Source organism: Wyeomyia smithii, chromosome 1 (genome assembly GCF_029784165.1).
Source record: "Wyeomyia smithii strain HCP4-BCI-WySm-NY-G18 chromosome 1, ASM2978416v1, whole genome shotgun sequence".
NCBI classification, from domain to species: domain Eukaryota; kingdom Metazoa; phylum Arthropoda; class Insecta; order Diptera; family Culicidae; genus Wyeomyia; species Wyeomyia smithii.
This window is the reverse complement of record NC_073694.1, coordinates 60088593-60105134: the sequence shown is the minus strand read 5'-3', so window position 1 is coordinate 60105134 and position 16542 is coordinate 60088593. Positions and strand designations below refer to the sequence as shown.

General features: G+C 36.5%; 1 protein-coding gene across 1 annotated transcript; it reads left to right on the top strand.

Annotated features, from left to right (window-relative positions):
• The first annotated feature begins 11588 nt into the window (after nucleotides 1-11588).
• On the top strand, nucleotides 11589-14751 carry LOC129725037 (tetratricopeptide repeat protein 17). The gene is made up of 4 exons (XM_055680423.1): nucleotides 11589-11999; nucleotides 12089-12996; nucleotides 14149-14239; nucleotides 14309-14751. Exons 1-4 carry the CDS (start codon nucleotides 11880-11882, stop codon nucleotides 14576-14578), a joined length of 1389 nt encoding a protein of 462 aa, XP_055536398.1. The 5' UTR covers nucleotides 11589-11879; the 3' UTR covers nucleotides 14579-14751.
• Nucleotides 14752-16542: the final 1791 nt, after the last annotated feature.

The window sequence follows — 16542 nt, the reverse complement described above, 5'->3', positions numbered from 1 at the left end:
TCGGTAAAGTAAAATACCGAACTACCTGAAAACATTTTAATTTACCGTTGTCCAGTAAGAAAATTACTCAGAAATCGGAAACCGTAAGTGTTTACCGGAATACCGTAAATTTTTTTACCGAAAAAATCCGTAAAACCGATAACTTCCGAGTTCAGTAAACTAAAATACCGAATCACGGAACCCTGACATCATTTAACCGAGATTTCGTTGAACAAAAAAAAACTCTTACCGAGATTCCGAGAAACTTAACTGTCAAAATAACGAGTGCTTCACTAACGGTTTTTTTCGTGTTTCGATGTAGAAAGAAGAGGAGCAGGTTTTACGGCTGATTATTATTATGAAGAAATCTGCAAAGTTCAGATTAACCAAAATATTGAGTGAGTATACACTATTTTTTCTCAGATTGCTGCAAAAAATATTTGAAGAAAACGATTAATTCTTTCTCCAATTAATTTTGTAGGTTACCAACTCGCTCGCAGGATGGAAGTTGCAGAGTGATAGTGTTACTTTATTTCCTGGAAGCAATAATTCTAAATATTCCAGTCTAAAGGTCAAAATGAATAAGGGGTCTTCACGTTGTATTTTTACTGCTGGGTATTTGTGATTTTCAGTATTTACACCAAAAAATGTGATTTAAAAAAATATGACTACTCTTGGCCTAAAACGAAAAACCTGATTGAAACGAGGTCGATATTTTGTACTGTTATTGAGTAATGGAGGAAAACAACCCGCGTAAAAAAGCGACTTTTTTGGTGAAATCGAATTTTGTGTTACTCATTTTTAAAATACATCAACTCTCAATTTTAATAATTTCATTAAGAAAAATTAAACAGCTTTTAAATGAAATTGTTAAAATTTACTGTCACAGTTCCATCCCCGTCACCCCTAGCGAACCTATACATTAGAGAAATGACAAGACACTCACCGTTAAGGCAACTGTCAACATCAAAACGGATAACGGCAATGCAAAATAATACAGCTCGCCCGTTTTGATGTTGACAGTTGCCTTAACGGTGAGTGTCTTGTCATTTCTCTAATGTATAGGTTCGCTAGTCACCCCAGAGTGAATAGATAGAGTGACGCAGAGTCTGAAACCAGAAAAACCAAACGAACCGTCAAACGCTGTACCTAACGAGCAAAGTAAACAAACATTGCTGTTCGCTTGGTTTGTTGGAAAAAGTATTGTAATAATTAAAAAAAAAGTTTTTCATAAATTGATTTTTTTTCATTTTGTTTATTTGATTGAATCGTTTGCTGGTAACAATTAGACAAAAGTACGAAAAAAATAACAGTTTATTTGCCTCAATTTCAGTTTTTTATGTTTTATACGCAAGAAACTACGACATAAGCTATACTGCCATGGATCGACTGTCAAACTTATTAGCTCGGGTTTTGCGTGGCTCGTGCATTCTCAGTCTATACGTAACAAATCGTACAATAAATTTTCTCTGGATGTCGTGGCAACTTTCAAAAATGTTTAAACTGCTGTTTAGTCTGCTGGGAGACAACAAAAATCCATCCACTGTTTCCTCACAATCGGATTCTTCGGGAACCGAAAAAAACTCACATTCCTTACTGTTTTATGTTTTTTGTTATTACACAAAACGCACTTCATTTTATCGATCTCTATCAAACTTTATCAAACGAACTTGTTTTAAATTTAAATACAATAACTATCTATTCACTCTGACAATAACAACACACCGTTGAAGTCAACTAGGGTTGCTCCAAGTATGATGACAGTTCTACAAGGTATGCTACATTTTTGTCTATCCACGCACACAAACAAATCTCGTTATGAAAAATTTCGCGTTTTGTATGGAATTCAAAACATTTTTGGAAATTTCTCGTTTTATGTTGTTTTATATCTGATTTTTTTGGTTGGAGAGTGAATCTCCAGTTGAAACACACTAGAAAGCGATATTAATTTAGATTTAGTGTGAAAAATTGGGACAATATGTCGAAATAAAATATATAAAAATGCTATATTTCTAATAGTTGGAGCATAATCTTAGTCATTGTCATAGCTCATGACTTTTGTTACTGTATGAAACATAAGTGACTCTATTTAGAAGCGCTATTAGAGTACAAGAAAATAACGAAAAGTGCAAAAAGGTTACCGGCAAAATGATGAAAAACAGCATATTTTACCTAAACCGCAGCATGTTTATGTATTCCCCACAAATAAAACATGTTTCAACATCATTTCTATAACTTTTCAGGAAAGTATGTTTTATAAGTTTAGTTTAAAACGCGAAATCATTTCAAATTTCATACAAAATTGGAATAAGTTCATAACGATCACTAATACTAATGCATCGACGTGAATAGCATACCTTGTAGAACTGTCATCATACTTGGGGGTTGCTTATATTTTATCGATATTTGATATTATCGATATTTGCCCCTCGCAATATCGATATTTTTGACCGATATTGGTGCATTTGATATTATCGATATTTCGATATTGCGACTCGATATTGCTGTCCGATATTCTCGGTTGCCATCAGGGGAGTGCTGCCGTCGAAATTTTGCCTACCAATCATAAATTTATCATGGCATCAAAATTATTAAATTATTCATTGAAAGTGCACATTCTACTGAAAACAAACGTTAAGGCTTGGTTTCTCCATTGATAAATATATTTATTCGAATAGGTCAATAGCAATTAAAGGACGTTTACTCTATTTCAGCTTTTTTAGGGCAAATCAACTAAAAAGTATAGGTACCAGAATTGTTGGTACTAGAATCAATAAGTGATAGATGGAAAATGCAGGGGGAATCTATCTGTCAAATATCGTGTAACCGTGACCAGCATATTTGGCAACAAGGCGTCCGGTTGTTTTGATTGTGTCGTTTTGATTGAAGTAAAATTTAGTAGAATTGTAACGTTCTTTTTTAACAAAACTCTAGGAATCGCGGAAATCTTTTATTAATACTGCATTACGTAGTGAAATTTGGTGGCAGCAGCCTGCAATTAGCTGAAAATCATGAAGTTTCCTCGCCACACAGGAAATCTTTTAAACGTCATGGACCAACAAACTTCATGGACCAGAGTTGATCTGCGATAACGCACACATATATGAATTTTGACAGCAGTAAATCCCCCCTGGGAAAATGTAAGCAGTTCGACAGAAATATGGTTGCCATATCTCCATTTTTATTGACAGCATGCTTAGAGCGAATTTCCAGAAATTTGGGTGTGGAACTTCTCGGGGCAATAACCACCACATTAAACCGATCAAATGCGATGCCTTGGTGTTGCATTGGGATGGCAGAATCGATGAATTTCAGTAAAGAATCGGTGTTACATAAGCGATAACATGAATGTTCAGGTAGGATGCTTCAGTAACTGGCTGGTGATTAGTCAATGGATCAGTGACGATTAGGAGACGCGGCTCACGAAACGTCGGTTTAATCTGATTGGAAAATGCACCTTGCGTAAAGCGATCAGAAATCGGCCCGCTGTCGTAACGGACGAGATGAAATAGCAAACACTTCACCGGAATATTCAATACTTAGGCATGAAACATGCTGAACGCCAACGCGACCGATCGGATGAGATTCTTGCCGTAGGTTAATGAACAACTCTACTCAGGGCTGTTTATTAACCTTCAGCAAAAATCTCGCCCGATCGCTCACGTTGGCGTTCAGCTTGTTTCAGGCCTAACAGAAAGCCAACCCGGTGGCATCACTGACGTTTACGTTCAACACGAGTGAAGCAAGCATTAGCTGGATCACTGGATCAGTTTTACATGTAATTTGACAGCTGATTCACCGAATCACGAAAAAAGCAGTGTTCATACGTGCATACAGTATCGGTGTTCAGTGGCAGTGTGCTTTTGTATTATTTTCGGGTGATGTACTTATTGCACGAAACGTCGAGTGCTTTGCTTTGCTTTGAAACAAGGCCGATGCCCTCGGGTTGCTGAAAGCCACATTATACATATACATTAAAGTCGCTTTTTACGCGGGGGTTACGTGCCGCGTAAAAAAAACCGCGTAAATTCCGGAATCCGCGTAAAAAAACCGCGTAAATTCCGGAATCCGCTTAAAAAAACCAGCGTTAATTCTGCATTCCGAGTGAAGGGAAACCGAAATCCGCGCAAAAAAAACCGCGTAAATTCCGGAATCCGCGTAAAAAGCGACCTTGATGCATAAAAGAAAATATCGATGTCGGCGCGCAATATCGATTTGAATATCGATGCCGTTTTTGATATCGATAAAGCAGATATCGCTATTCTATTTTTATTATCGACAACCCTAAAGTCAACTGAAACTTGCGCAAAAAGGGGCTGCCAGAAAAATATTTTGGTGGATACATAGAAAAACCGTGTTGCTGTTTTGACTGAATTTCTCTCTGCGCCACTCTATCTATTCACTCTGCGTCACCTTATATGCGTTCACGCCAATGTTTGATTTTTTCGTCAATAGAAAGAGAGAAAGATTGTGGAACTGTGAATGGAAAACATGACAAAGTAACTTGATGAGTTTCATCTTTTTACTGAAACATCTCATATTTATGTTTACAAAGAATATTTTGGAAAATACAGTCGTCGTTCGATAACTGCAACATGTTTACATTGCAGTTATCGAATTCCGTTCAATAACTGCAACACATGCCAAAATTTAGAGGGGGTTGCGTCACTACCATTTTTGTTTTCAATTATGTCGGTATGTATTTTTTTAATGGAATAGTTGCAAAAACTAGCAGAAAACTAAAATAGGCAAGCTTTCCGATTAATCAATTTGATATTCATATTTCCGCATCATAATGTATTGCTACTTTTCATAACCAATATGTAGGCGAAGATAGAGTTCATCACTACAATAGACTACAGACGGTGTTTTAAACAGATACGCAAAGAGTGAGGTCTAATACTCCAAGTGAACCGTCAAATCGAGGCTCCAAGTGTGCAAAGTAAACAAACTCATGCGTGTTATTTTTCGTACAGAATGTGAGTTGCAATCAGTTTAAATTCTGAGAATCCCCTGCAATTATGGTTCCAACATAAAATGTGTTCGTTATACTCATATAATGAGTGATGCGTTGAAAATTAAAAATTAAATAACTGTATGAACGAGCATTGAAACTCAGTAATATAACCTTACATTGTTTCAAAATTTGATTACACTTTCTAGTGCGTATGCATAAAGCAGGTATTAGACGACGCAAATATTTGCTATTTTTGGTACGTTTTTTATTTGCACAAAATAAAATCTGTATTAAAAATAGCAAATATTTGCTTCGTCTAATACCTGCTTAAGTCATGCGAAAATAAATGTGGTTGCCAGAATTGTTCAAAATAGAATATTAGCAAAGGGTTGCTATTTTTACTGCTTTTCTCTTTGCGTATCTCTTTATAACACAGTTTCTACAATAGACCATATCCGTTGTCTCCGGTAAGGTTTTTTAGCCAATTAAACTACTGGGATGGGAAAGGAATAACTAGTTCTAAACCAAAGTCGAATCACCCTCTACTATTGTGTTCCTGTATCTCGGATTGCGGGTTCGAGTCTCGTCTGGACGAGGGAAAAAAATTTCTAAGCCTGAAGTCACACCTTCTATTCCCATTTTCCGTTCATTTCATTCCTCGCAAACTGCATACATTGCCCACTTTAGTTAACTTAAAATGTAAGTCATAAGACAAAAAATGAAATTAGTTCGTAAAGTAAATTTAGCCAACGGAGCTCTTCCGTGATACGCGTTTGGAGTTTGGCCACCAACTGTAGTGTCTCATCGCTTGCGTCGCTGTAGATATTTTTTTAGGGGGATTTGTTAGTAGCTTAAGTATTTATGATAAATATTAGTAAATAATGAGTATGTGTGTGACTTCTCAACACTGTTAGAAATTTGTAATTCTAATTGTTAGGATTTGTTTGCTTTCACAATTAGGACTTATCATTCGTAAGGATTTAAACCATCACTGTAGATATAATAAGTCGTTATACACAGTGTGCGTGAAGAGACCACTCTCTCAGTCACAGAAATAAACTCCCACCGGGCAGTGTGTGCAGTTCATCGTGGCGTGTTGAGATACGGGAACACAATAGTAGAGGGTGATTCGACTTTGGTTTAGAACTAGTTATACCTTTCCCAGTAGTTTAATTGGCCTTGTCGGAGACAACAGAGATTGCGGGTTCGAGTCCCGTCTGGACGAGGAAAAACTTTTTCTGAACCTAAAGTCACACTTTCTATTGCCGTTCATTTTCATTCCTCGCAAACTGCATACATTCCCCGCTTTAGTAAACTTAAAAATATTTTGAGTGAAAGCTAGCCAAACAATACACAAAAGATATTTTTCAGTGATGGCATGAACTCGTGCAAAGTTGAACTCAGTAACACTTTTCCAGATTTGAATCCAACTTGAATCTGCTTCCTCTCGATAGTTTGAGTTTTTTTGCACCGCACACTCTGATCGATTGAGTTTAAATGCGTGCAATGCATGCAGTGCACGATGTATCCAGCGATGCAGGCGATGATGTAACGCGATGAGTTTTGTTTTTAGATCGAATTTATGCTTTAAAAGGACAATGCAACAAACTGTTGCAGCAGACGCGGTGCTAATTTCATCGCATCTCGATTTTTATGCAATTGTTGCTATGCAGGATTAAAACTCAAATCCAACTCAAGTGTAGTGCACTGTTAGTAGGGTTTACGTGCAAACCGAAAATAAATGTGCAAGCAAGTTTTAAAACTCACTTGGATACGAGGGCAAAGTCACACTGCCTACTCTGAAATTTTTTTTTTCTTTTATAATAATTACGGAAAGTGAAGCACATAACATGGTGATTTTGCTTCATTGATATTGATATTCATTGATATTAAGTGGAGATCTATAATCTCCCAGTTAGAATGAATAGACAACAAGTAAACGAAATCGAAAAAAAAAATCGAGAGAAATGAAAGAGTCCTTTGAAATGTTTCTAGAGATTCAACAATTTTCATTTTCGAATGCATTTAGAATCTCCCCGCGAGATCTGTCACTTCTATGTCAAATATGATTTTGACATCAGATTTGACGGATTGCGGTCCGATACCTGCAAAGTTGTTGCACAACTTTGCAGTTATCGGTCTTACAGTTAAAAAGTGATGCAGTTAAAAGTCTTGCAGTTATCGAACGGCGACTGTATATAAATAAAAAACTAAAATTAAGTTTACCATTTAGTATAATTGTTATGTATTTAACATAACCATCTATAATTTGCGTTCAATCCGATACTGGCATCAAATACAACACCTGATTTCCGAACCACTTTTTGAACACTTTTGTAAAATCATATAGGTTGAAATGTTCGAGAGACAATTGATAACTCATTTGAACTGTTTTCGAACTTAGAGCGTTTAGGTACTGTTTGATATAACCAAAAAGCAATTTAACCGGATTATAGAATAAAGCATACGCAGGCGGAAACACAACATGTATTTCCAAACATTGCAAATATTCTCCAATTGCTCAATGGGTGTTCCGTCCAAACTGAGTGATATCTTGGGATAATCAAAGTTGAAGAATATGACGCCAAGTTTGTTGAATTACCTGAAAATAAACAGTGATTAATTTTAATTTATATTCGCGCACTAACGCCATACTTGTGAGGTTATCACAACAACACTGTTTTGGTAAACAATTCTCTTTTCTGTCGTTCCACCAATAGCAATAGAGCAGAATCAACTGTGACAGAACAACCATGTTGTCAGATAGATTCATTTGTTATGTTCTAGGACAGGACGTGACAAGTGGCTTCTAGTTATTCTTCTTTTCATTCAAAATTGCCCTCATAAAACATTGTGATTTTTCTGCACGACGCTCAGCAGTGTTTCTAAAAATGTTTAATAAAGAAAATATCAATATCAAGAATTTTCTATGTTCTGGTTTTCAATTTTATTTATTTCATTTGATAATGCTAGTTCATTAAATCTTCAATTGATTTAAAGATGTATATGAAATGTATTTAAACTAGCCATAATTTCAACTTATTTCGGATTCCTCTTGCTTTCCATGAAATGAATCTACTATTTTTCATCATACGTAGTTTCAAAAACATGAACAACATTTCGAATGTTGATTTTTATAGACATTACACCTAGGGTCTAGACACCTTTATTTTCATGCAAAATATTCTGATAATATTACACCACAGACTAACAGACGTAACACTGGAACCTAGCTCCATCGTCACAAAAACGTTCATTTCAAATTTTCAATCGAATAACAGTCATCGCGCGACAACGTCGTCTGGGGCGCTGTCATGCAATCTCATACATATTTTGTAGTTCCCCATTTGATGCATGCAGTAACGCTGGTGCTGATGTCGAAATACATGACGCAGCGCGAACACGACAGCAGATGGTGCTAGTGTTACTAACGTAAAGTACTGGAATCATCCAAACGATGATTTTATTGAAAGTTTGTTCGACGTGTTATGTCTGTTAGTCTGTGATTACACGATATTGGTTGATATATTTTGATATTTAGCGTTTATCTGTCAATTGGCATTCTCTAACGATAATGTAACGCTTGATGTAACGTCAATGAGCTATGATATAGATGGAGGGGTGCCTAAAAATGAAACGATAAATACTTTTTAATATTGAATATTGGAAATATTTCGCAATATATCAATAGTGTCCCTAGCCCCTAGCATTACACAGTCTAGTGTATGAAAAAGTTTCAAAAAATTGTTAAACCAAAAGCTGTTCATTCACTTGGTAAGCAAAAACAGTGTAAACAAAAAATATCGATAGGTTTCGCGGCACGGCCAAACGTACTGACTAATAATGAAATTTAACAGTGCGCTTAATAAAATCGACCATCAGGGAGGGCTTCCGCTTTGACAGAACTTTGGGTGATTTTTGGTTTCTCTTGTCACGTCCTGTCCTAGGTTATGTTCTACTTAGTTGCGCGGGCAGTGCAACCAGTTTAGCAGATAGATAGATAATTGTTAAGTAGTTTATATATCACTATTTGACTAAGTCCAATTATACTGACTATCGATTTTTGAAACGAATTTATACTAGATTTACACCAGCGAAACCTGAATAGAACCAGCTAATATAGACAAACTTTTCGTTCTTCGCACCGGTGTTGTATATCTTGTTGTTTTAGCTCAAGATTTAACAAACGGAAATTCGATAATTTTTACGCACATTAAACGATTACTTTGGCAAGACACTTTATATCCACAAAACTTTATGGATTTGACGGTTTGACCCAAGCGTTTGAGATATTTCTCAGGATGGATTGGTAGGATCGAAAAATTTCTGGTACAAGTAGGGCTTCGGAGGATAGCGAAAAATATTTGATCGCGTAGATGTTCATCTTCCGTTTTCGTCTCATCAATTTTTCAAAATCTTGCAGTTCTTCAAACGTTGGTTGGGTTTTGAGGATATTGAAACAAGCTTGGGGTGGCATTGCGCAGCTCGATTCGAACGATTTTCGCTATTTTCGAGTAGGTCACATACTGCCAGTTATGCTTCAAGCTCAAAAGGAGCTGTCATTGTCATTTGTCCTGCGGCTTATCTAACCCACAAAGTTGAAAAAATACGAAAACGAAACATAACAAACATAGTTGCTCGAAATGAAATGCGCAATGTCACCCCAGCATTTTGAACGTTTTCAGTTTAGTGTCTTCGATGAACATTTTTCTGGCCTCTCAAGGTTTCCTCTAGCCCCACTACAATTAAGACGATTAACAAATAGCCAACATATTTGTCATCCTGGTAGCTGATGGTTGCAAACCAACTAGTTGAACCTGCGGTTATGGTCTTCCAGAATTCCCCCTTTTGCTGGTCGGTTTCCTTGAAGCCAAAAACGACAAACCTGTTCTTTTTCTTCTTTAGAAAAACCACAAAAACATATTGTGAATTGTCATGACAAATCTTTGTTTTGTTTATTTCCCAACACTCGCAAAACGTTTATATGGAAATAGCTAAAAATGAAGTATTCAATTAAAATATGACATTTTACCCACCTGTTGGTAGCGTACAAAGGGTTTCAGAACGATCTATTTCTTGTTTCAAAAAGTGACAAAAATAGACCAAAACGTATACCAGTTTCAAATTTTTTCAATTCAGATCTGATATAAAACAAAATATACACCACCGGTGCAGCAGTGAATTTGAGTTTGTTCCAAAAAAATAGAACAGAACAACGATTTGAACCACCGCTGAAGATACCCTTAGTGGTTAACTAATATACCAGCACGGAAAACGAAAAGTACCAATTTTCATGTTGATTTAACTCAACGGGTCGTTCCGTGCAGGAAGCCAATTTTGAGTAGTTGCGGATTAATTCAATAGAAGGTATATAGCTTTAAGAGTAATAATACGTCAAAAATGCCCAACGTTTAGTTCAATCTTCTAAACTATACTTTGGGTAGATTTCAGTTAATTTCATTCAATTGAATTAATATTAGGTAAAAATGCGGATAATTGAAAAATAATCTATAAAATCTATCTCAAAACTTTCTCAAGTACCTTCCAATTTGGGGGAACTGGCTTCATTAATTTCTTCTTTAAGCGCCTCCGTTTCTAACTCCATTCTCACAATGCAATGTTTATCTTCTTTTCAATTGACGGTTATCATTTAAAAACAAAAGAACAGAAGCACGTTCGTCACTTAAAATCACCAACTTAAAACCAAAACTACCAATATCAAAGAAATCTCTGCCAGTTCCGAGAAATTATTTTAATCACGCGTGTTATGAATTTTTCAACCAGTTTGATTTTTCATCCAATATTGGGTTCAAACTACTCAATGTTGAATTTTCGTCAAAACACCCTCATTGAGTAAAAGCATGTGTAAAATCAATTAGGTTGAAATGACTCAGCGTTCGCATTGCAAAACTACCCAACACATGAGTTGTATAAGGTTTACATCATTTCAGGTAGTTTGTACCCTCCGGTTGGGTAGATTTTGTTTTCCGTGAGGAATCAACGAAGTTCAACAAAGTTGAAATGTATAGCAAGTATTATTCGAGGGGCGAAACAGCTTTTATCTGAGTTACTCCTATGCTTGGGAGTAACTCTAATTTACTCAATATTACTCCGAAATTTTCAGATGATTCACATCTTTGATTACCTTGAGAACATGAAAAATATATGAATGGTGAGACCGAACAACATTCATGCATATATTCGCGGTGGGGAAAAAATTTATAGATGGATATTAAGAGAAACGAGAGTTACTCAGATTTGCTCTTTATTTTCCAGGTTTTCTCAGAAAAACTTGGAGAAACTAAAATTTACTCACTTTTGTTTGAGTTACTCTTTTGCTTGGGAGTAACTCTAATTTATTCAATATTACTCCGATTGTTTCAGATGATTCACAACCAGAGTCCGGCGTACATCTCTGAGTCATCTTCTAAGCTAAGTAATGCTTCTCTTTTTCCTGCTTTTACTCTACCAATTAGACAATATTCTACAAATCTTCAAATAGTAGTCTTTTTTCGATGATTCGCCAATAAACTAACTTTAGGTGATTTTTATATTTTAAATAGCCACTTTTCTGATGAAGTGTAAGAAAAGAAAATCACGTGTATTTCCTGCACCGCGCTGCGAGTAGTCGACCCCTCGTTTCTAATAAGAATATACACTACAAAATATGAAAACAAACCTGTTTCTTTGGTTGGCTGTCAACTTCACTATCAGAGTGCCAGTGTTAGTTTTATCAACATGAATTAAGAAGGAAAGAAAAACATATTTTTATAAAACCCATCAGTGAATTCAAACTTATGAACTTATAGTAGAGGCATCTAGTTTTATCCCTTGATAAATAGTATCATTCACTTATCGGTTTGGTGTCAATTGACGTTGGGTTACGCGGTTACCTAAGCGAATCAATGTGTAGGAATTCAACATTTCCAATTGATAGGAAGTCATGATACCAAGGTTATCTCTAAATCTGCTGATGCTTGTGCTTGCGAACAGCATTTGTTATCACAACACCGAGGCCAGTACGCATTGGTTGCTGAACACCAATGGACAAATCATACCACAGGTAGGTTTGAAACTAAAAGTCAAAGGCCAAAGATGTTGGCTAGTTATATTTAGAACACGGTTCGACTCATCATCGCATTGCTTTTGCAGCTCACCTCGCCTTTCTACTTACGCCGGTCTTACGATTTGATCGCATTTCTCAACCAGAATGTGTACAAGCAGAAAATAGATCTGATTATTAGCGAACTGTTAGCGATTAAGTCAAATCTCACCGCGAAGATGAACAATCTGGATGCGTACACGAACGATCTAACGAACAAGATCGGATGCATACCGAACTTCTATCTGGACGAATCGGACATTCTCAGTACGATCATCAATATGAACTACATTAACAGAATCACGGTTCCAGACCGAGGGTCAGCTGCTGCCGGCGCTGCTATCAGCTCCCGCGCGGTCGATGTGAAAGAAAAGATTCCCTCGCCGAAATGCGGAGACTATATGAAGCTTGATTTTAGTGTGGCCAGTTTCGATCATCTGGACGGGGTCGCTAACCGAACGCAGCTTAAAATGGCTCCGGAGGAAATGTTTAAATCCCTAGAATACTACGTTCCCTCCGTGAAGTCGCCACAGGTGCTAGCCGACGATCTGCGTAAAAATCCTCAATCATGGAAGTACCACACGATTGCATCGTACTATTGGCGCAAGAAAGGAAATGGTAGGGAAGCCATGGAGTGTGTCCGCCGAGCGATCGTTCTAGCGCCTCGTAAATACAAGGATATCCCATTATTAAGCATGGGCACGATTTTGCAGCGATCACAGTACGTAAACGACTCGTTGGTAGTACTGCGGGCAGCAGTCGACCACGAACCGAACGAGCCGGAAAATCAGATGGCCCTGGGCAACACCTACATGCTACTGTCCGAGTTTAATCGCTCGTTCGAGGCCTACCGGGCGGCGGAAAGTCTAGACTCGGTGTATGCCGAGCACAACGATTACATCAAGAAGTCGATCAATTGTTTTAAAGATCTCAAAATCAACCTGCTTACGATGGAAAGGTATGTGGCTTATTTCAGCGGTTAGATCGGGTTACGGAGGTAAATGATTAGAATAATCGAAAATAGAAATAATCGAAGTAATTACGGATTGAATTAAACTACAACAGAGTATCTCTCAAAACACAATCATACATTTCATAAAATTATCGAAAGAGAAAAGAACACATGAATGTGTTTAAAAAGCAGAATATCATAATGTAATTAATTGAGTGGTAGAATTTCGTTACGCACGTAGAATCACAAAAAGAACAAATCGAATATCAGGAATCTAGTAAGGCGAAATATCAAACGACATGAAAGCTTCCGGAGGGAGCAAAAAGTGAAAGTTGCAAAAGGCACGAAAATCAGAATTTCAAGAGAAACGGACAGGAAAATTTTAAAAAGCGATAAAAATAACAATAATATAATTATAATAGATGAGTTTAGTGTAGATTATATTAAAAGGTCATCAATAAGAGTCATACAGTCAACATTCAACAAAGTCAAATTGACAAGAATGGAATTCAACTAACAAACAAATATCAAATTTAGAAAATTGAATTCAAAAATAAATGGTACCTATTTATATTTTTTATGTTAGATGAACATATTGCAAATACAATCAACAGATTCTAAATCACAAGACGTGCGAAAAACAGAAACCTTTCGAAAAATCAAAGAATCTTGCTAGTCAAAATAACGAAGGGTCCTAAAGGTTTTATTATAAAAGAGAGAAAATTGAAGTATCGATAGCTGCAAAAGACGGCAGAACTCCGAAGCACATAGAAGGAGAATCTGCACCACGGTCAAAGTCCTAAGAAGCTGTCTTAGTTCGATCTATTTATGTAGTGTACGGTTTTAGTAAGTAGACTAGACGCAAAACTTTTGCATCAACGTAACGCTTAAGCATTCGAAGTATTATTGGATTTGCTTGCATACTGAAAGCTAAAAATAAGGTCGAAATTTATTCTATTAGATTTGGAGAGGCGCGCTCCAAATTCATTACAAGGTGCGTCCTTTCTCCAATTCGCCTCATCTCTAGACGGGCCCAGAAAATTATAACACACTTCTTTTTTTTTAAATAGAGATTGCTGGTAGAATGTAAATGTGTAAAGTAAAAAATATCAGTACAATTTATGTACCTAACATTTATATCTTATTTTTTTCCTGTAGATTGCTGCAGGATATAATCCCGGGCTTAGAGCGGTACGGGTCTCTCCAGAAAGAATTCGACGAGTACCACGAAAAACTAGATAGGGAACAGGTAATAATACATTGCCTTACGATAAACACATGAAAACCTTAGCCTAAAATGTCCAATTCTATCTTTCAGGCGCCTCTCAAGACGCGCGTATTCGACGAAGCGTACAGCAAACAGGTCGACTTTCTGATCCAGCGTAGCCAGATCTGCACAACGCGGATGACGAAGGAGAAGAGCGAACCGATTCTCAGCTGTGACTTCATTTCCGACGTGCAGATGCTGATGGAGGACTTCGCCGTCGAAATACTGAACAACTACGTGGACCTGAAGAAGGAGCTCATCAATACGTACAAAATCAACTCGCTTGGTATCTACAAAAAAATTTTTGTCGAACACTTCTGATAGATTTTCAGGGTGGGTGGGCAAGGTGAATTTGTGCGTGTTCCACGTTGCTTTGTTTTATAGAAAAGTATAACTATTGTCTTCTTATTTAAATAAAACATAAAAATGAAATCAACTGCAATGGTTCGTACAAAACATGAAAAAATAACAGAATTTAACGGTGTAAAGCACAATCAATCGATGCGAGTCTTCCCTAATGAGATTAGTCCCTGCTGGCACCTGCGCTGTCATTGAGGGGTTTCGTGCATGGCAACTTGTGGTGATTCCTCTCTTGTTGCTTTCGGAAACCCTACTCTCTAATGCAACGAAGTTATTCAACGAGCTGCTTAGTGTCTCGTGACTTCGTTTGCGGGAGTGATTTGAAATTCTTCGCGTGACCACTTTCGGGATGGAGCGGGGTTGGATGCCGGCGCTAGAAGCAGCGGCAGGGAAGGAGTGCTTGGCGGGATTCCTTTTATTGGCCAATTAGTACTGCTTCGGATGTTGACTATTAGATTATGCAAGCATGTTACTGAAATTGTAACGGGGATTTAGTTTTATTTTGGGAAGTAATTAGGCGTCCTTCTATTGGCGAAACCTTTTCGTACTAATTATGTCTGTATTACCTTTCAGACAGTCTTGGTTATTCCAAGCATTTATTCTTGGATTAGCGTTGGCGAAAAAAAAACATGATTATCGCAAAATTGCAAAACTAGACTGCAAATTTATCAATAAAATATTATTTGAATATTTCCGGCTCAAAATGCCAAAACAAAAATACAATTCATTTTCACTTTCGCAAATCCTGATGAAAATTGGTTAATGTGTTTATGAAAGGTTTCCGTTCAATTCTACTACAAGTAGTTTTAATTGAAAATCTATTCTATTTCCAATATTTATGAACAATAAGAATTTTAAAACAACGGAAAATTTGAATTTGTGCTCATATTCAAACAACAACCACGCTCAGAGAGAAATGAGAATATTTATTAAAAAGCTCCCTCTATCTCCTCACATGCCAGTATTTTTTGTTTTGTTTATGCATGCACTGTTCTGTTCAAAATGGCGTCGAAACAAAAAGCGTTCCGCAAGCGCATTGTACATATATTACTAAACTGCACAAAAGTTTTGGCAAAAAGTCCACGGTAAACAATTTTTGAACAAGGCTCGGTAGTTCGGTACGGTACTGTTGTATGTGCTACTGGGGTTTTCCTTCAAGACATCAGTTTTAATAACATTCTTACAGCAGATCAATTGTCTAATAAAAGAGGTTGTGACGAACCTCTCGACAATATATTCTATTACGAAAGTTCACATCAATGGACAACGTAATTCAATTCGTGGTTGATTCATCGTTCTTGTAAATTCAATCATCAAACTTTTCATCGATTTTTCCTGCTGAACAATGAAGTAAAAATGATAACTGAGCAAGATCGCGCCAAATGACCTATGGTCGAATATCGACCATTTTTGATTTGAATGAAACTTTGCACACGTAGTTGGCTTAGCAAACTGAGCATTTTTCACAGATGGAGAGATTTTTTACACCCATGAGTTACATTCTAAAAGGGCGTATGCCTTTTGGCATAGGTTTTATTCGAAGCATTGTAGCCCAGAAACCGTTGGTTGTATAGAAAAACTGTCTGAGAATGAGCTGTAGGAAACTAAAAATGCACCATAAAAAAATACACTGTACAAAAAAAATTTTTTTTTGATCAAAATAATTAAAAATAAACATTAAATTTCAATTTTAAAAATAAATAGTTGAATTTTTTTTATTTTTTTAAAAGAAACTTGACTTTAATACGCAACTTTTTAAAAAAAGTCCAGGATGGAGAAATGAAAAATAATTTTTTTATGGTAGATTAATTTTTTTATAAAAATTCTAATTTAAACATTTTTCAAAATATTTGTTTTCTGATGATTTTAAAAGATGCAGAGTCATTTTGAATCAAAAAGCTCTTGGTAGTAAACTTTCTAAAGGC

Excerpts from the sequence above, each read along its gene's own strand:
- LOC129725037 (XM_055680423.1), top strand. The coding sequence starts at position 11,880 with ATGATACCAAGGTTATCTCTAAATCTGCTGATGCTTGTGCTTGCGAAC. Across the intron at positions 12,000-12,088 it reads ATGGACAAATCATACCACAG|CTCACCTCGCCTTTCTACTT; the intron begins GTAGGTTTGAAA and ends TTGCTTTTGCAG. Across the intron at positions 14,240-14,308 it reads AAAAACTAGATAGGGAACAG|GCGCCTCTCAAGACGCGCGT; the intron begins GTAATAATACAT and ends TCTATCTTTCAG.